At 36.7% G+C, this 21955-nt stretch overlaps 1 protein-coding gene across 5 annotated transcripts in view; it reads left to right on the top strand.

Annotated features, from left to right (window-relative positions):
* The first annotated feature begins 939 nt into the window (after positions 1-939).
* LOC148839379 (serine/threonine-protein kinase MRCK alpha-like) overlaps positions 940-21955 on the top strand; it is a 180921-nt gene continuing 159905 nt past the window's right edge. For all 5 annotated transcript variants that reach the window (XM_088934544.1, XM_088934516.1, XM_088934535.1 and 2 more), the window contains exon 1: positions 940-1843. In XM_088934544.1, the coding sequence (XP_088790670.1) occupies positions 1666-1843 (178 nt within the window). In that variant the 5' untranslated portion in view covers positions 940-1665. The remainder of the gene's footprint in view (positions 1844-21955) is intronic.

The following is a 21955-nucleotide window of genomic DNA, read 5'->3' as shown; positions in this document are numbered from 1 at the left end:
GATTAATTGCTTGTAGAAATGCTATGTTAAAAAAGGAACATACAGCATACACATTTGTGAATGACCTTGAATTTTTATGGTTTTGTATGTTTTGTCCTGTTATAATTATTATGGATGGTTTATCAACTCCTCTGGGAAAATGCGGGTGTCTATAGGATGTCATATTTCCACTATTGCAATGAAAGATCTATGTGGAAGTAATATAACCCATAACCTGTAGACCTTCTAATTTAATTTAATACCCTTGAGACATGTTTGAACAGGGGTGTAGCAAAATCAAATTTTAAATATTGCAGGTGTTGGCTCACAGCCAACTACATTGCAATGCTTGTAGGATTTTCCTGTTTTGACATGATATACATGTGGGAATATTAATACATGACTGTAGGGTATTTATCAGATTATTTTTATCACAGAATTTGGAAATGATAACCACAGGATGATATTCAAAGCTTTCTGTCCATTTCAATTTGCTTCTCACCGGGTCTGAAAGGTTAAAATTTTAAAACAGACTATATATGTGGAATGTATATATTAATTTCCAACTTTAGACTGGATTTTTTAAGAACTGAAAAAAAACGTTGATTTTTTGTTTTACTTACACATTAGAATTTTTACTTACAGTTTGATAAATCCTGTCGTCTCCCCTTATGCTAATCGGGTTTGTCTGGAATAACTAAGTACTCCATTATATTGTAGCGAATTCGTTACAATATATTCCCTTAACATTTGTGTATTCGTAATACCAGATCGCTTCAATGTCTCTACCAGACAATGACACCATTATCGAATCCTGCATTCTCTGCTGATGTCCCGAAGCAACCGTAGTATCATGTCCATTCACAAGCACGGTTATCCCTCCAGTATCCCTGCATTCCCTGACGGAGCAGCAGCTGCTGACGGCCGCCATGTTGGTCTCGGTTTTGCCTGCAGCGAGCTAGAAGTGAGACAGCAGCAGATGGAACAGCAGGGAAACAGGGATCTGGAGAGAGATGTACAAAAACACCAAAAATATCCCTGAAACGTAAGCGAATCCAATACGGGACTAGCTCGGACGGAACTGCTACAAAAATGAGAAACCTTTATAATTCCTTAATTTAAATGGGAGAGCTTTGGGAAGGACAGAATAAAAATGGAATAAACTAAAGGTTTTTTTTTCTATCGCAGACTCAACAGAGGAGGGGCTTTGGGCTTTTTATATTGCAGATTTGCCATTGATGCGTTTTTTCGTGTGTGTTCCTTTTTGGTGCATTGTGGAAGACAGACTTATAACTTGGGAGGATCATTTTAACTCTTTTTTTTTTACCATGACATGGAAGTGAATTGTGCATAGTTTTCTGGAAGAGGCGAATTTACGAAAGGAATTATTGTTGCTGCTACTAGAGTTACAAGCCAGCCGGTTTGGGCAGGGTCTGGGTGTTCTTATTTATTCCTTAAAAATAAAAAATGAAGAAACGCTCTTTTCAATCCCTCCTTTGAAGGTGTATTCATTTTAGGATAAAGATCATAATTCTTTATTGTTCAAATCGAAGTTTAGACAATTAAGTCAGGCTGTGCAGGCTACAAAAAAGCTGTAGACCCGCACCAGTATAAAATATAACGCAATCACTGTTTTAATATTTTTTTCTTGTTATTTAAATCTCACCATTGTAAATATTTTAAACAATGTCTGGGGAGGTACGTTTGAAGAAGCTGGAGAACCTAATTTTGGACGGGCCGGCTCAGTCTAATGGGCAAAGCTTCAGTGTGGAAACATTATTGGATATTCTCATTTGCCTCTATGATGAGTGCAACAACTCCCCGCTTAGAAGAGAGAAGAATGTGCTGGAGTTTCTCGAATGGGGTAAGGCTCTTAAAAATATTATACATTTAAGATGCACTGAAGATCTCCCCTCATTCCGTCCCCTCCTTAACAGCAGCACGACCATAACCTACATTGACTGTTTTTTTTTAAAGTGCTGTCTGCTCATTCACAAGCCGCTTAGCTTTTTGCGATCGCGATGGTCTTACGTGGAGCAGTGCTTCTTACAGAGTGGTTCATCATTTTGTGAGATGTATATTGGGTAGATGGCTGTGATATTGCTATATAGTGGGGTTGTGACTTCTGGCTTGGGGGAGGGGGGGTTGATGGAAAAGAAGAATGTCGCACTCATGGGGGACATTCAGTTGCCAGCTGTGACAAATGTGTGCGAAACTCCAATACGAAACAAAAGAGCAGGTACTGTCGGAAAATCCGGCGGTGAGTCTGCATGTGGTGAAAATATCCGTGAATAGACATCAACCAGCTGTACACTGCATAACGTACTTCTTAAGCACTTAGAGCGAATACCCAAAAAGGTTCACTTCCACGCGATTCAATGTTTTGTCACTGTCATGCAATTGAACCAATTCGTATTTTAGGATTACTTTAAACTGTACCCGATTTAAAATTGTGCTTCATTTTATATCCTAGTGTTGTGGAGTTTATTTTGCGGTGTGCAGGGCTTCTAAATTCCATAGTGACATTTCGGGTGTGAGAGACCTCTTCACAGGATGTCAACCAATTCCATATTCCCAAGCCTAGACAGTGTTTTAGGATTTTGACCCAAATGCAGTTCCAGCATTTTATAATTTGTTTTAGGACGACATCAAAGTAATATTTCTCGATATTCTAAATAACGATATACATAAACGAATGCTAAATCTGCGTATATACATGTTAATGATATGTGAACTAGTTTAAACGCCAGTAGTGACGTTTTATGACCGGTGTTTAAGTGGAATACAAATTGGTGATGGAGATTTTCAGGAATGCCTTGGTTAGCGGAAGCTGTTTTTTTGTGATATCGTTAATATAATTATTTTCGTTTTTTTCCTTCTTCAGCAGTGTTTGGTGTAAGGTGCACATGTGATACTAGGCAACAAATTCAGCGTTACAAAGAAAACCATTAAATTGACTGATCTTGAGTTACAAGCACAGTACTGAACGTCTTAAAGGTTGTGTGGTTTCCCAACAAAAGATCATCTTGAAATTTCCGCCTTTTGTATCCCTCATTATTTGGAAACTTTTGGCAGGGCATTTGATAATTTTCTGAATGTGCTTCTGATGAGCTACAGCAAATAACATGGATAGGTGACAGAACAGTCAGTGTCTAATGTCACTTGTACTGAGTGACTGCCAGTGTGTAATTACAGACAATACAACAAGCCATGCCAAGGTCATGCTACGTTTTGACAATTCTTAATGTAATCATTTCTAAGTGATCAGGAAGCTTTTTTTATTATGTTGGTAGAATATTAAATTGATTAGAAAATGAGTCTGTATGATAGTCATACTTTTAGCAGATGTGTAGTTTATCTAAGTTCATTTAGCCTTCAGTTCTTTTAGTATATTCTTTACAGTAGAGGTCCGCTGATATTGATTTTTCCAGGCTAATGCCAATGCTGAGATTTTCAAAACCAGGCAGACCTATATCTGCATTAAATGAACAGGAACAGTTTGTTTAACATATGAACATGCACAAGTAAATATGTTTTAAAAGCACAAAGCCCTTGTAATGTCAAATAAAACCATGTAAACAAAATTGTTGCAGGGACAATGTCAGAAAGTAAATGAAAGAAATGTCTTTTTTTCTCTACTTGAAAAAGCAGTATTGTAATATATGTTAACAAAGACTAATTTAATTTTTTATATGAATTACTACAGTGTTTTTAAAATGGATCCATGGGGTATATTGGGTGAGGTGTCAGTTATATCAAAAGTATTAAACATGTTTTTAGATTACAAAATGAAGTTATATTAATGTATTTTAAGACATATAAGGGAATTAAATGGCTGAAGAGTGGCTTAATAAAACAAAGGGTATTTATTTCTATTTAAACTCAAGATAACAGTGAAGATTACTTCAGCTGGATATACTAGGCCAATACATTTCCAAAGATGTGTGGATCAGTGTCTTGTAGTGTTTCTTCATTAAAGGAATTTTGGTCCTCTGATGTGCCGTTTTACTTTATGTAAAATGGAACAGCTGCCCATTTTCTAACTGGCAAAGTACTGACAGTGCCTTTTTTTAAAGTGATATTCCACCATGAGGTTATTTTAAATTTGATCCAAATCAAATTTAAATTTGATAAAATTCAAATTTCCTAGGAAAATAAAAGATGCAGTGAATTACTTTCAGTGATTTGTTGTAGCTAACAGTAGTTCCTGTGAACTGAAAATACATGCTTTATTTTCCATAAATTTGTGTCAAGTTTTTTTTCTTTAAGGCAGAGGTTGAATTCTGAAAGCACGGAAGCAGATGTTGATTGGATTTTATTTCGACTGACTTTATTCAGTTAAATCATGAAGAGATCATTCTGAACATAAAAACATCAATACCCTGTAGCCCTGAAGGTCCATGGTTAGCAAAACAAATCAAAAGTGTTTGATGGTTCTTGCTTCAAGTGAATGGAAGATTAAAGGTTAGGGCTGTTAAATAAACCCTATAAATTAATCTCAATGGGGCCAGAGTTGGCCACCACTGAACTTAAGTATTGACCCTAAAGACCAGTTTCTCAAGATTGTAATTAGGGACTTCCCTTATTCCTCTTCTCTGCAAATAAAGCTGTATCAAAGTATTCTAAATGCATCATGTTTTTTTTGTACATGTGGATTAAGAATGTGCTTACAGGGCCCTGAGTGTTACACATTAAACTTGGTTTAAATAAGTGTACTCAAAAAAAGGTTGGTTATAGAACAGTAGTCTCCTAAAAATACCAGATGGCCTTTTTATTATATGACTTATGCCTGGAAAGCTGCTATTTTCACAACATTGATGTTCGAGTTGCTCATGGTTGGAAGAGTCTGGAATGTTTGCCTCTGAAGGTAACAGGGCCATGTTTTTTTGCTGTTTAATATAACCCAGCCTTTTTGCACATTTTAACAGATGGTTTTATGTGGCTGTGATTCTGAAAGGGTGTGAGGGTGACATGGAACTCTGGTCTTTTGAAGTTGCTGCTGAGCCTTGGGCAGCAGCTGTCATTTCCTTTGGGATTGTGCTTGGCCATGGCAGCTGCAGGAAGCTGAGAGGTATGACTGTATGAAGTCATTCCAGGAAAGCATTAGAAATCTCCAGAGGGACTCTGAACTGTCCTGGACACAATGGCAGGACTCTAGGGAGATGGTCAGTCAGTAAGAAGGAAAAAAAAACTACGAAAAAACATTTATGGAAGACTGAGCAGGCATGATTTCAATTTTTCATTAGGCTTACATAATGAAGTACCTTTCACTGTGTTAGCAGGGAATTCGAGTTTATCTGATGCTCTTAAGTTTTACACCATCTTTGACCTTTGTATTTTTCAGCATTTTCGGTCCCCCAACAGTAAAGGAAACAAAGTGGTGTGTTGTCTGATGCATCTTCACTTACCACGTTTTTTCTAATAGAGAATATTGTGTGAGAAAACTGGTATCTGAGACATGATTGGTTTTCTAACCCCATAATGTAGCCTATTCAGTTAAAAAAGATAAGAGGGTTACATTTAAGAAAGCTTTGCTCTTCTACTCTGTAAAAATATTCTGATATATAATCCCATCACCTATCATTTAGGAGCCTAGAACAAGCTACTCAGCCATTTTGTTGAATACAATACCTTGCCTTCATTCAAGACATGGCAGGATGACATAATTGGATCAGTTTGGTACCAGCAACAAAACAGGCTAGATTGGCCAAATGGTCCGTGGCATTTGTAATCTTTTTTATATTATTATTTTTACCCACTCACCATTTAAGAACAAAGCAACCAGCAATCATCACTATTGAGTCACTGTGCAGTTTATAGTGTTCATTGGTAATTGCTCTATTCCGAAAATGAATGTCACTGGCCATATTGGTGAGACTTCGATTCCACTGGACTTTGACTTGAACTCAGGTCACTGACCTAATTTCTATAAGTAACTGCCAAAATAAAGGAAACGCCAACATAAAGTGTCTTAACAGGGCATTGGGCCACTATGAGTTGCCAGAAGAGTTTCAATGTGCCTTGGTATAGATTCTTCAAGTGTCTGGAACTCTGTTGGAGGGGTTTGACACTATTCTTTGTCAGAAGATGATTAGAGAATCCATCATTTGGCGTTTTGTGATAATGGTGGAAAACTGCCTTGGATGCTGCCTGAGAATTGGGCTGAGATCTGGTGACTGGAATGGCTGTGGCATATAGTTTTACATCATTTTCATGCTCATTAAACCATTCAGTAACCATTTATGCCATATGGATAGAAATGCTTTACCATTGGATGAACATGATCACTCAGAATGGCTTTGTATTTTTTGGCATTTATCTTGCCCTCTAAGGGGTTGAATGGAACTAAATGATGCCAGGAAACCATGTCTGGAAATCAAGGACCCCACAGTATAAAATAGCTGCCAGATCCCTTTGCCATGGGAAACCAGCTCTTGAGCCTGCAGGTCACGTGTGCATCTGTCTGCTTGTTGAGAGCAGGTTGACGGGTGACTCATCTAGCTGCCTTTTTTCACAGCTCAATAGATTAGGTTCTTTGTACCATTTTATGCATACAAGTGAATGTTTTAGGTATAATAAGGGATTTTAGCATTACTCCCCATCATAATATCTCTCTCTGTGATGTTCTTGATGGACTGTACCTGATGAAACTGCCTGCTCACCCCTTAGGTTCACATTTGCAGTCAGCTGGCTTGCTTTTCATCTTAAACCATTGCACAGACATCACAGTCAAGAAGTATGCACTTTCATCCACCTTTGCCCCTAGATGATGTTTTTCCACTCCATGCCAGTATTATTGTAGTCACTGTTCCTCGTGAAACATCAGCGTGTTGAGCAGTCTGCACGCTGCAACAATGGGGGAGGGGTGATTGTTGTACTGCAACAATCACCCCTCTCTTAAAGACACTGAGAAATAATGGGCAACTGAGCCTGACTAGCATTTTTATACAAGAGTGATGAGACATAAATGGCTTTATTAGCTCAGGTACCACACCTATTAATCCATTCAGTATGCTTTATATCCCTCATTTACTTGAGTGTTTCCTTTATTTTAGCTGTTGCCTGTACTTGAAATGAGACTAAGATGAAAGAGTGGAGGGAGGTGAAACTGACTGCACCAGAAGTTAAGAAAAAGTTAAGAAAAAGTGCCCTTTTATGTTGACCTACTGAGAGCTACTGTGATATGGGAGGTACTGTTGGCACTAGAACGTGAGGAAGGCTGCTTTTATTTGTAACCTATTCAACCCATATTGTAGTTTGTAGTTAATAGATCCAAGGGTCTCATGCTGGTTTCTTTCAAGAAACAGCTGGTATTGGGTTTCAACAGAATTTCTGTCCTTTGGATGAGATGTTAAACTGAGGTCCTGGTTCCTTGGTTATTAAAGATCCCTGACCACGTGAAAGAGTAGTGGTGTGATCTCTGGGGTCTTGCCTAAGTTTGATTCTGGGGTTGAACTATTTTTCTTGTCTAAAGTTCCAGCAATTAATAAAGTGAGCAATTCAAGATTGGACTATTAATGCATAATTATTGAATTATGAAGTCTATTGAAGCATAATTAGATATCTTTACCTATACCTTGTTGATAGACCTGATAAAGTAGTGCTTGAACTAAGATTAGTCTCTTATATTATCCTCATGGCAACTGAAAGTATTTTCAAGATACCTTTGCTGTCCTATAGAACTGAAGTTCTATAGGACAATTATTCAGTTTTGACTTGCATAGAATTTAAGTTTATGTATGTAGAGCATACAGTAATATCTCAGTTCCCTAATATTACATGTACAGTACAGCTAAATTATTTAAGGCTTTAAAAATTGTTGACACATTTCTTTAACCATTGTATAGATGATCTAATATTCCATGCACAAAGGCAAAGATTTGTTACTGTGGGTACTGCAATGGCATGAGATTATTCAGAGCAATCTACTGTTGTCAGTTACTGCTTGCAACAATGAGTTGATCTGGTGATAATTTAACAGTTTGAGTTTAGGTTTTAATTTGTTACAATCAGTGAAAAAGAATCAGAACTTTTATACTAAAAGTAACCTTACCTTTGGTTTGCTTTTGCCTTAGTTCAACCGTATAAACATTTATTGTACTACAATGAATATGGATAAGCATAAATGCCTCATAAACCCCTTATGATGCAGAATATTGCATTTGCAAGATTAGTCAAGTGATGAGAGTTTTTTAATTTAGAGTTCTCAGCACAGTTCTCCCTTATGAGTTTTAAAACTCATAATCATTTCACTCTGTGCTGTTTGGAGTGTGAATTACCATACAATAAATGGCAAAAGAGGAATTCTGAAAGGCAATATCTGCCAAAGGCTTTTGGACTGAATTAATATTGTAGAGATTTCCTGGTGCAGTTTGAATTATAGTATTAGGTCTCTGGGATCCTACAAGGATGGGGTTCAGTTGGCTTTTTGCCTTGGGGCTGTGGTTTTAATTGATATCCGGGCAACAGCTAATTCTATAGCTCACACCTCTTAGAGTACAGTATTATCTGTTAGAACTGCATCAGTCCTCTGTCCGATGATTTAATTTTGCTGTTTGCATTGCGAGGCTCCTCATTGTTATAAGAAGCAAGCAGCCTCACGGGGTGTATTTTCTATGCTTAGCTTGTAATTTGTTTTATGCGTGTAGGAGAGTGTATGCAGAGTGACTAGAAATTGTTTCTTAAATGGGTGTTTTCTACAGTACACATAGCTTGGCTTTTTAGCCCTTATGTGATTATCTCAGCATTCTTAATCTCTTGATGAGAAAGTTGAATTGCCTAAGGGTTATTCTTGAATTAAAACAGTACTAAATTGCAAAGCTGTCTTATGTCATTTCCTGTTTCTTTATCACGGAGCCTGAATACAGATCTGCAATACTCAATTGTTTTGTGTTGTGCTTTTTTTTAAAGAAACGCATAACTTTCATTTTTACGCTGACGATACTCAAATATACATCCATACCAAACCTGAGACTGATGTGGCTGTCTCTATTTTATCTAATTGCATCTCTGACATAAAAATTTGGATGACTCAAAACTTCCTTCATCTTAACTGCGACAAGACTGAAGTCATGCTTATTGCCACCCCCCATGAACTTCGTAAAGCCAGTCCTGTAACCCTATCTGTAGATGGTTCTGTACTTGAGCTTCAATCAAAATTGAAAAACCTTGGGGTTATATTCGATTCTGGCTTAACATTCGACCCACATGTGCAGCATACTTTCAAAACATCTTTTTTTCACCTTAGAAATATCGCTAGACTACGCCCTATGCTATCACTAACTGTGGCTGAAAAGCTGATCAACACATTTGTGTTCTCTCGAATTTACTACTGTAATGCTCTACAATTAACCCAACTGTAATGGGTATCTAAATCTACTCTGAACAAACTGCAGTATGTCAAAAATTCAGCAGCCAGAATCCTGACCAGGTCTAGTGCAAGTGTTCACATTACTCCTATCCTGGAGTCCTTGCACTGGCTCCCGGTCAAATTCCGTGTAGACTTTAAAATCCTCATGCTCACCTATAAGGCTCTGCATGGCTTGGCACCTCCCTACCTGTCTGAACTTTTATCGCCCTACTCCCCACCTCGCAACCTTCGCTCTTCTAATTCTGCTCTCCTTACTGTCCCTTAAGCCCGTCTACATTGTATGGGTGACAGGGCCTTCTCCTGTTATGCCCCCAAGCTCTGGAACTCTCTCCCCAAGGACATCAGAGAGTCACCTTCGCTAAACTCCTTCAAATCCAGACTCCAAACCCTCTTCTTCAGAAAAGCCTTTACTTAACTGGTTTCATTCTTCACCCCTCTGCTTTTCTTAGTACCACCATCCACGGTCTCCTCTATATATTGTAATTGTGTTTTATCTTGTGTGTATATTCTTCTTATTTATTGTTGTCATCCTGTAAAGCGCTTTGAGAAGCCACCTTTAAAGGTGCTATATAAAATAAAGTTTATTATTATTATTATTATTATTATTATTTAAGTTACTACCTGCCATCCTGTCTTTGTATTTATAAGGATTATTTTCTACACATATAACCAAAGAGTTAAGGGGTACAAATACTTGGTTAGGATGCATTTAGTTAAAGCAGGTGAAGATCTGTGTCGATTACAAATATTAAGAGCAAGTGGCTACAAATAAGAGAAAATAATTCAGCCCATCTAGTTTGGAAGTTAGTATCTTCTTGATTCAAAGATCACAACCCTCCTGTCTCGAGTGAATGTTCAACAACATTCTTCCACAACATGACTGGGTAGCTTGTTACATATTCGCACAACAATACTGTTGTGATGTTGTTCAGATTGTATGTTTTGTGAGGCTTGATGAAAGCAGGTTATGTTCTGTTAAATGACCTCAAATTTTGGAAAGTATTTTTACATATGCTATCATCAGGAAGTGGTTGTTGGTGTCCTTGATATAAGAGCTACTTCAGTGTGTTGTATATTCAAAGAAAACATTTTTTAATAAAATAATTTTTGCAATATTTGGGATATTAAGTCTTGCGTTTTGGCTTTTGTCTACGCATAAAAGAAACATTTGAAAATCATTTAATTTAGTTATTTCTTCAAACCCTTTGAAGTTCCATTTGCTATTCAGTTTTAAGTTATTTTGAATGGATTTTATCCCATAGCTCTCAAAAAGTAGTGAACATCCCATAAATTAGAGATAGAGATTAGTTGTCTTCGTAAAAGTGGTAGAGTTTATAGTGTGAGAAGATTGGTTGTGGTATTTGTAACTAACCCATTCGTAGCTTTAAGTGTTAGTAGGTAAACGTTGATCTTGACTCGGAACTGGGGTCCCACTGGAAACCAGTGCAGTTAATTGTTGGTATATGTTAACAGAGTTTTGATGTAGGGCTTGTAGAAACTTGTGCCACTGATTTCTGCAATACACACTGCAGTTTAATAGCATGTTTTGAAATTCCAAACTTTAGAGTAGTCCATCTAAGAAAACAGAAAAGCACTCATTAGAATCTCAGCATCCATCTGGAAGAGATGAGTGGATATGTGCAATGCTACTCAAGTGAAAGATGGATTCCTTAATAATATTACAAATATGCTCGTCAAAAGACATGTTAGAGTCAAACTTATTTTTAATAGGAACAAGTAAAGGTTTTTTCCATGTTGAAATGAGAAGAAAAGAATCCGACAAGAAACACCTTAAGAAGGCCTCACAGCCGAAACATTATTTTTCTTTTCTTCTCTTTACAGCATGGAATAAACCTTTACTTGTTCCTCTGCAGCTGATGCATGCTGACGCAGCTACCTACTTTCTTTTAGTGTTTTCCAACACACCTGTGCATTTTACATGTCATATGTCCAGTACATACACTTTCTGTTAATTTGAAGTTACAAAATGTATTCAGTGTGCTCATACACAAAATGTTCTTTTTGCATTTGTATTACTTTTTATGCTGTTTTCTTTTTTTAAAAAAATAAGTCCCCCCTTTTTTGCATTCTACCAGTCTGATTCCTTCATAGCCCTTTCTCTCTGTGTACCTGTTCCGCAGTAAAAATCAATACTGCTTGTGTTAGTAGGTTAGGTATCATTTGAAAGAGAATTTTTTGTAGCTGTGAGTGATAGAGAAATTTGATTTCTGTTTCATTAAAACTTAAATGACTTTGTGGAAAAATGAGGCTTGGAGAACCCGTACGTTAGAGCTCAGCAGAATTGCCCATTTTTCACACAGCACTTCCACCCTTGTGGTGTAAATTTGAGCCTACTGCTACGTGCACATATGTTTCACATAGTGCAAACCGACAAGATCACTGGTGAATGATCTTTCCTGCTTTGTATTTTATTGCAAACATTTTATTCAGAGCTGCTCATTTTTATATTGCTTGGCTCTGTTGCCACACTATACCACAATAGTCCTATTGACCACTTCAGAAGCATAATCTGATTGCATACTGAAGAGCTGGGGTGCAGATGGCTCAGTTGTTAATCTGCTGGCCTCCCTTCTGTCTCTGTGGTCAGATATAACCCAGATAACTACCTTGGCAGGAAGTCTAAAAATTAGCAAGAGACCATGATTGTGTAGGGAAATTTCTGATACTTTGATTCTGCATTGGGGGTTGATTTTTTTAATCACCCAGGAAGGATGTTACTGGAGAACATTATAGTATCTTACCCTCTTTTTAGTCCAATATTTTTATCAAAGGCCTTTTTTATTATAGTACACTGGTAACTATCTCACATTGTGGCTATCTTTAAATCTCCTTGTGTATTACACCTTTATCTAGGATAGGCTTCCAGATTTGATATCTCTTCCACAACTCCAGCTGCAGCCCAGGTTTATAACATCATGAGAAAAAGATGCTTAATACATTTACTTTATTTATGCATTCATGTCTTTGCAGTAATTGTGTTTTTAAGATGGCTAAGATGCATTTCCTTTTTCTTCTTAATGATTTGCCAGTTCTTTTTTTCTTCTGTGGTCAGCAAAAAGGTCTGGTCAAGAGGTTTTCTTCTGTCAGAAGAAATCCTTTATCCTTTGCTTTTTCTTTTCTTGCACTGCAGTAGTTATAGGCTCTTCTTTAAGATTTTATCCATTACAAAACAAATTTTTGTACGGTTTATATTATGGTTACAAGTTTAAGACTCAAGCACCACAGTATTTCTCTAGTTTCCATGCAGAGTATCTAGTGCACAGAAAATCTTTTATCACACTTTTGGATATTTACTGATTTTTGGTCTGGGAGACAAAGGGAACGTAAGTGCCTACAAATCAGCTAAAATGCCTGCATGTTCTGTGTTTTAATTCTTCAGTACTTTCAAATGAGGCAGTAACAATGATATGTTTTTGTTCAATGTGAAGCAAATAGAAATTTCACCTCCAAACTGTCACATTACAGGTAATGTTTATTAATAAAGTTTTTATTATTGAAATTATTAAAGTCTGCAATGGTTTTCTTATTTTTGTTCAGTAAATATGAACAAAAACACAGGATTAAGTGGAAAAAAATGAGGGTATTAAAAAAATAACACTAGTACTAAAGTAGCAATTGTTGCAGTGGTAAGGTACAAATCATGTATCATCAAATACATGTGAAGTTGCTTAAACATCTAGATATGCAACATGTTTTAGTGTGTTGCCATGCAATTAAGACCAAATATTATCTAATATGTTTCTCTGTTTTTGGGTGTATGGGTTTTTTATGGGTGAACAGCTAGCATTTATGCTCACGAGACCGATGCTTTGTAAAGTAATGTAGGTCTAAGTGGTTATGTTTCGTGTTTCGTAATGTACAGTTCTGTGCTGGATTGCTTGAGTCCTCTGGAAAGAGTGTAAAATGAGGAAAGCAGGTTTTTATAGCCTAGAGGTGCATTGTAGTGAATTGTTACCTGTGAACATAACTCCCATTGGGATGCTAACTTTTTGCTGATATTCGCGTTGCAGTGAGCAGAGTGATTAAAGACATTGTCCAGCACAGGTGTTTTCAATTTCTGTAAAGTATGTGCAGTAATAAATTTAGCTGTACATGTCTGTATGAAACATCAGGGGTGTTTTCCCCTAGCATTATCCTGAGAAGTAGTTGGCAGGTTATTTGTGAGACACAAAGGACAATCCAAGTAATGGCATTGATGAAGTGGTTACTGGTTTTCAAGCATTGATGGAGCTAATTCAGGTTTGGTGTGAGAGAACATTTTTCCTTTTTTCAGTACTTATTATTTTTTTAGTCCAGCAAAAGAATTTGACTGGAGAATAACTTGGTATGTTTACATGTCATACACATCTGGAATTTTAAATAGAATATTTAAGGTTGGAATGTATATTCTCAATAAGGAAAGACTAAGTTTAATATGAGATAGTGTCAGCATAGAAAATGCCATTCTGTTAAAGGTAGGCTTCTAGAAGCACTTAAGATAAACAAATTTCCATGGCCTGATCCAGGGTATGGTACCCATTATGTCAAGGAAAACAGTCTATAAATAACATCCAGGAACAAAACAATTCCAAAAGATAATCAAGACATGAGTAATAACATTTTGCTGAACAATTGGTAATGTAGCACCTATCCAACAAAACTTTCTAATCTAGCACTTATTTCTGTTACATAACGTTATGAAGATGCTTTTTAGTTCCAATTTCTTTTAATTTGATTTAAGGATACAGTCACCAAGACATTTAAACTTTTCTAAATCCATCTTAACTGAGGTGGAAGAGTTTTTTAAAACAACAATAATATATATAAAACAAGCATATGATGTGTTAAATTGAAGAGTGTAGGCATGCAGGGTAACAGGTTAATAGGAAATAAATAGTACAGATCAAGGTGAATGCTCAGATTGCTCTAAGATAGTAAAGGACTTGTTTGTATTAAGACCATTTATGCTGTTAATTTATCTGTGATCTAGAGGAGTTCCATAACTTTGTTGCTTATCACATTCATTAGATGATACCAAAATAGTAGGATTAGAGTGTATAAAGTGGCAAAGGAAATTCGGAAAGTTAAGAGTGGAAAAACATCTGGATGCCTGTGGTCAGTACTACATGCATGTAGGGGAAACGATGAAAATAGGGAAATAGGAAACAGAATGCAATGCATGTCTGAACCTTTAGAGCAATGATGAGTATTGTGATGATTTTTGGTAATTGTGTTAAAGACACAAGTAATTGGTTTATTCCATGCTGAAAAAAAGAAGAAAGAAAGCCATGATTGGTAAAGGCCAATGGGAAATTTGGCCAACACCCTGCGATTTGTAATGACCACAGAGAGTTGGGACATCAGTTTTATACAAAACAACGGTCCCAGTCACTATACTGAGGCATTAGGACCCACACAGACCGCAGGGTGTGCGCCCCCTACTGACCACACTAACACCTCTTCTAGTAGCAGCGTTAGTTTTTCCCAGGAGGTCTCCAATCCAGGTACTGATCAGGGTTTTTGCCTGCTGAGCTGCGGTGAGTTGCCAGTTGTTTAGTTGCAGTGTTGCTGCTAGCAGTATAGCTTATGTATGCAACCTCCCCCAAGTGTTACTGTATGTTGACCCTTTTCAACAAAATCTCGTGCCCATAATGAACACGTTTATCTCACTGATTGCAGTAAGAGTGGAAGAAATATTAAGTACATTGAGAACCAAAAATAATGGGCATATTGCATTAAGAGGAGCTTCTTTGTGTATCAAACTGCATAACCATGTTGTGGAAGTTGGTTTGTTCAGCGAAAGTCAGCAAATGCGAACAAACGATGTACTTAATGGGTGGTATTCAATGTTATCTTTCTGAAATTATTTTTGTGAACACTCTTAATTTCTGAAGCAATAAAATCCAAAACAAAAACAAAAATGGTTCCCCATCCTACACAAACCTCGCTCACCATTGCCCCTGAGCAGTGCTCGCTTCCAATGCTCAAGTTAAGGAGAACCCTAACATGGTCAGACAGCTACAACGCAAGCCCTGTTCACCAAGGGTTTAACTCAAAGCCGCCACGTTCCCCAGACTAAGACTGTGGATCCTTGTGATGAGATGTTTCATATAAATAACATCAAGAAAGGCCAGGATCCAGTCATTCTGGAAGAGGGAACGTGAAGGCTCTCAGTACACTGCCAGCAGCTTTTTAGCGGAGGTCAGACCAGCTACCAAGGTCCCTTTTACTGCGACCATTTTAAGTGTCATCGTTCAAGTACTAATTGCAAACAGGAAATATGCCGTTTTAGAGTAATGAATAAACAGGAAGCGACCCATTTGCACAACTTAACCTCTGGACACCCCCAAAAACATGCTTGCGGCCACACCCCCAACCCCCAGGCAGGATGTGCACAGGGGACTAATGTTTGAGGGGGTCAAATAAACATCTTTAATATAATGAATGGGTATCTTTTGATGGTCAAAATTTTGGATGTAAAATTTAGATTATCCCAAATATTGTCCTAGGAAATAGCTTCATCAAGTCTGCAGCATTCAAGTCTATTCTAAATAGTAATAGCTTTTAAGGGTTTTTAAAGCCTGTATATTTAGATTAAATACTAGTTAACAAACCAGATGTGGGGATGCTATTCTTCCTCATATTGGTGATTATGATTCTGATCAAAACCTGTTTTGATGTAGTTAGTAAATTAGTTGGATTAGCAATTGATTCAAAATAGGGGAGCGGTAAACGGAGGTAGCAGCAATGGAATGGCAAAAATGTGTCTGAAATTGACGCTTTTATTGACACAACATTGAAATGTAGCATTATGTGAAAAGTGATCCATGGTGGTACAAGGATTGCATATTATTTGGGTGATTCTGAGATGCAGGAAGCTACATGTGAGAAGATTTGATTGAAACAAGAATACACGTTCATAATTGGGTGATAAGATGGAATTCGTTTAGAATGTAGAATGAGAAATGCTTCTTTGCACAAATGTTGTAGGTATTTGGAACAGACTTTCTAGTCATTGTGTGAGGTCAAACCTTTTGAGAAATGCCTGGACTACCAAAATAAGCCAAATAGGCTTAATTGTCTCCTGTCATTTTCATGCTTTCTTACATTATTGGCAGTTACAATAAAATCATAAGGTATTAATTCAAAGAATATTTGAAAAGTTATTTTCCTCACCCAGCTCACACCAATGTATGTCTCTTGCTAGAGGTCAGTCTCTTGCTAGAGGTATTTTTTCCTACCCGGAAAATAATTTTATGTTGTCTTTTTTTTTTGGCTTCCATCTGAGGTAGATTTGCCAGTTGGCAGACCTTACAACATACTTTTGTGTTTTATTTTACAAAAGCAGATATTGCCTTGTGGCAGTAAGGGGTTTATAATCTGGAAACTGGTTCTGCAGAATGCTAATTTTAACCAGGATGTGATGTTTTTTTTTACCCATACTTTTTCTAGCCTATAGATTCACATTTTTGGTTTTAATTCAAGATCACATAATCTGACCTTGTAATAAACTGTATTTAGAGTGTTCCAGTCCATTAATCCATTATGAACTAACCGCTTGTACTGGTCACATTGTTAGCAATGTGGGGTTATCCTGGGGTTATCCTGGTTGCATAGCACAGAGTAGAATTGTGAGCACAGGATTGCTTTTGCCTTGGATGTGACTACAGTCTCCAGTTTGTTGCAGGGCAATGGAATAGCCACTCAAGCTTTGACAGCATGTTGCTGGGAGGTAAGAGTAGATTTGAGTGTTTGGAGACCCGCATGAAGATGTAAATTCCACATTAAAGGCAACAAAAGCCAAAATCAACCTGTCGTTGTAATGCAGCCCGCTATCATAAATCAGAAACCATTTCATATCACTCAAATGTGGGTGTGGAAAAAGGATTGATGTCAAGAGGCAGTTTTGAGACCATTCTTCCTAGTATAACACTGAAAAAAAAAGAAAGTAAGGATGACAATATGATAATCTATAAATTTGTCCAATGTTTTTCTACAACATAGAACCCAAAGTTTTTAATTGGCAGCAAATAATGAACATATTTAAAAGTTAAATAACGATTAAGTTTAAAACAATTATATCCCAGTGTATATTTTGCAAATATTTTTAGATGTATAATAATGAAAAGATGACTTTTTGTTGAAGTAGCATAAGTAAGTCACAGTAATTATCTGCTTTTACCTGGAATTGACAAAAAAAACTGCTAATTTTATGTTGTCTTTAGTTAATGATTTTAAGTCACAGACAGGCTGGTAAAAGAGTTTTATTAAAATATGCAGTACTTGATCACCTGTACACACATGGATGTGCTGACATCGCACTGTAAATGTAAACATCTTATGTTTGAGTAATATAGCTTGTATCAGTTGCATACTACAAATTGTTGTATACATTTATTTGTGTTCTTTATAATCATCTCTTTCACGAGTGCTTGTAAAACTTATCCAGGGTGTTCAGTAGGTTCTTGTAAAATGTATTGTTTTCTAAACAGACTTGCACAAGGTACTTTTAAGAGTCGGCTAAGGACTGACAATATCCTGCAGGATCCTTAACGTGTATGGCCCTAATTAGGAATCATTGTACAAGATCAAAGGATAATCACGATCTTAAAGTTTTTAGTGTCCATTGTGATCTAGAAATATCTGAGAAGGGAATTTTCTTTTCAGGTTCTTGTGGAATGTATTCCATCCTGAGCTGAATAAAATAAAAGTGATACTATAAAACAGTATATTGTATGATATTTAGAATTCCTTTGTATTATCACATAAGAGAATGGAAGATTATATAGGATCTTACAGAATCTTATGGCAGATTTGTATCTTCAGATGGGGACACCCATCTGTGTAATTTATCCAAGCTGCTTCCGTAAACCAAACTGTATAACTGTCTATTATTAATTATTAGTTATGGCAAAATTTGACATAATAGATCATTGTGGTACAGTCCTGACACATGCTTGCCTTGAAATCAGATTTAGATAAATCTTTGCCTCTGTAATAAGGAAAAATTGTCCATGATTACGTGTTTTTTTGTTCTTTGCATAGCATGCCTTTAGGTCATTGGAACTTAATACTGTAGGAATATGCAAAGATCTTACAGATTTTTGTAAGATATTGACAGGATCCTACAGAATGTTATACTGAATCATGTGCAAGATTTCTTCCAGGCAGTTTTTTGCACTGCAGCCTTTTCTCTTGTATAGTTCTAACCCCATACATCCACACTGCATAGGATATTAGGTTACACCAGGAATCAATTGCATCTGTCTCCTGTTACCATATTAAGTGGGTTTTTCATGCACTAAGTTGCTGTGAAAAGATACTGTCTGTCTTTCCTTAAGGGTCACTAAATGTTAAATTCAGAAACTAATTTGCTTCATCTAATGGTGTATGATGGACAAAGGCCATCAGCTGCCTTTCAGATAGGGAAAAAAAACAACAGAAATGAGCAATCTGAGTGCAGCCATCCTCCTCTGTCGCACAGGATGTTGTTCTGAAGCTAAATTTGGCACAATAGCCACAGCTGTAATGGTATGGTTACCTGCCAAAGAATGTGCGCTCGCTTCCAATTTGATTTCTCCTCTCTTTACTTATACCACACCCAGCACACACAACCATGCATATTTATGGTGATATTTTTATCCCCCATTTTTTAGGGCTATTTTAGAGTACTCTTTGTTCACAATTGCAGGCATATTTTTTAAACTTTGGGCAGGTGAATATTGCTTGCAAGGGGCTTGCAAATAGTTTTTCTGCTTTCGTATGCATCAGAAATGGCAAATGGGGTTCTGCAGTAAAAGGTGTAAGTAGTCCAACATTTGAAATTCAATAATTTGTGTTTCACAGTGTTCTGTGTAGATTTTAATACAAAAAAATAGCTGTGATGAGTAATAAGTGCTTTCAAATGTGAAAGTTGTTCATAATGAGGCAATAGACATGTAAAGCTGTTAGTCTAGGAAAAAGGTATACATCACTGTAACATTGTACTGTATTATATATAATAGCATTCAAGCTCCTTGTACTGTACTTGCACCCATTTAAGACCCCTGCCATACAAAAACCAAAAGTTAAAACTACTGTACTTAAAATGACATGTTAAAATGAATTTTTTAAAGATCAAATGTACTTTGTAGCTTGTCCTTCTGTTATCTGCAATCTATTTATTTCTCACAGGCACCAGTCTGCTATTACCCTTTTCGTGGAAGTGGAGGGTAGTTGGTGGGAATTCTGCCACCCCTTTTATTATTTTTTAGGTAGATCTTGTTGAAGACATTTTTGTAAGCTGGTAAATACAGTACCTGAAATGCAGTACATCATTGTATCACCTTGATATGATTGTAGTGTCTTGTTTTTACAAAATACAACAAATAGATCTGTTAAAAAATAAATGGAATATGTAATTATTAACCCTGCATGAATTTCTAGTTTCAGTACTCACATATTCAGATGTTACCCAAAGTAAATTGTACCTCTGTTGAAGGAAAGATATGTTCACTTTGCTCAAAGTAAGATGTTTATGTAAAATAGGACTGAGTGTAGAAACAGATAAAATGAAAATTTTAAGTAAACAAGCAGATCAATTCAAAGACACCAGTTAACACCAGTAATTAGGAGCTGATTTGAAATGTAAGCCAGCACAACGATCCTCTATCACCAGGAATGGGGTCAGAACCATGTATTTGCAATTTGAATATCTAAGATAAAAAGGAATAAATGTACTGATAGTGCCATGCCAAGACTACAGTGTTTTTTTACTATACAGCTGCAGAAACCCTGATTCATGCCTTCATCAGATCTCGTTGGATTAATACAGTAGCCTTTACAGTGGTCTCCTTAACTGCCTTCCTGCCCTACAGCTTCAGGTTGTTAAAAACTCAGCAGCTCAGCTTCTAACGTGTTCATAGCTCTGTGACCACATCATCCCAATTCGGACACATCTCGACTGGCTCCCCATTACCCAGCACATTCAGTTCAACATTTTACATGCTCCACAACACTGGAACTTACTCCCTGTCAGCTTGAGAAATATAAACTGTTGTACAGTTTTTAAAATGTATCTGTCAAGCTTTTCATCAGTGTTTGTCTTTTCTTGTCTTTCCATGATTTTATCTCCATCTTTCTTTTATTTCTGTTCAGTGTTATATTGATTTTTACCCTATAATGTGCCCCTGAGCACTGTTGATGTACCCATGTATACGTACATGAAACAAAACCTTGTCATCTTTAATCCACATTGATCAGAAGTTCAAAAACCTGGTCACAGTTACCCAAGGCACAGTAAATGATGCTTGAGTAGCCAATATGAAGAGTAGTAATGGCTAATCCATTAAACTAACCAATTCAATCTAACTCATTGTAACATTGCCAGTAGGCTAAAACGTTATGTTCTGTAATACAACATGCAGCATGCAGATCTTTCAGGATTAATTATCAACTTAAAAAGGATAAGCTTTCAGTTGAAGACACCGAGTTAAGAACATTGAGAAATGTAGTGCTGCTTCTTCATAATGAAAGCTGTAAAAGAAAATGACTTTGAGTTGGTAGTGTAAGAGTCATTTTACTCTGCATCATTTTTTTCTGGGTTTTGGGAAGATATCCGAATAAGTGCAGTGCTTGCTATGTTGTCTTATTTTTTTATACTGATCATGTTGATATGTCTTTGGATTGTTCTGTTATCAGTTCTGGCTGTCAGGTTAACATGGCAGTTCTATTAGTGAAGTAATTATAACTTTAAAGATCCAGACTCCCTTGTTCTCATTGTCAGTGTGAAAGTTTTTTTTATACTTTGTCTTGAGTTCATCGTGCATTTAATGTGAAGATAATTGCAGTTTATAACAGCCATGATGTACAGCATACATTTGCCAGAAGAGGCAAAGCCTTGTGAAAAACTTGGACTGATTCACGCTAAATTCAGTGTCTTCAAATTTGCTGTCGTGTAAAGCAGCTTTAATAAGCAGCCTTATAATATGTCTGTCTAGACCACATTCTTGAGACATGAAATAATGCTGAGTTTATTTTTTTGTGTGACTGACTCAGCTTGCATCTTTTAATGAGAAAAAAAGCTACCTGTGGAAAAAGTCATGTCAGCTTGTCTAACATTCCCCTCATCCAGTGCTATGATGTTGTTACAAAAGCTTTTCTTCTTCAATAATCTTTTAACTCACAGACCCTTTCTAAATCTACCAAATTTAAATGCAGCGTTTGATTCAGCCTGTTAATTATTTGCTCTGATTGCTAAGCAATGATGTGACCAGAACTGGTCTTACAGATTTCACATTGAAAAACTGACACCAGTCCTTGCTACAGTAGGTTTTAGGCCAACATATACCATGTAATGGTCTTGCAAGCAGTGTAGGCAAGTTTGGAAATCTTTTCACTGTAAAGACAGATCATTTCACATTAATATGCATTGCATGTTGCTACATAACACACATTTATTTTGTGTTAAGTTTGACATATGGTATAGATAGCTGAGGTTTCCTGGCTAATGATTTATGGTTGAAATATCTGGTAGATTGTGCCTTATGTGCAGGAACATTACTCACACAAGAGTAAAAGGTGGGACAGATTCTATATGTTTATACCAAATTTTAAAATGTGCATATC

The sequence above is a fragment of the Atractosteus spatula genome, chromosome 2, assembly GCF_055471065.1.
Source record: "Atractosteus spatula isolate fAtrSpa1 chromosome 2, fAtrSpa1.hap1, whole genome shotgun sequence".
NCBI classification, from domain to species: domain Eukaryota; kingdom Metazoa; phylum Chordata; class Actinopteri; order Semionotiformes; family Lepisosteidae; genus Atractosteus; species Atractosteus spatula.
The sequence above is the reverse complement of the archived record's forward strand: the minus strand, read 5'-3'. Positions and strand labels throughout refer to the sequence as shown.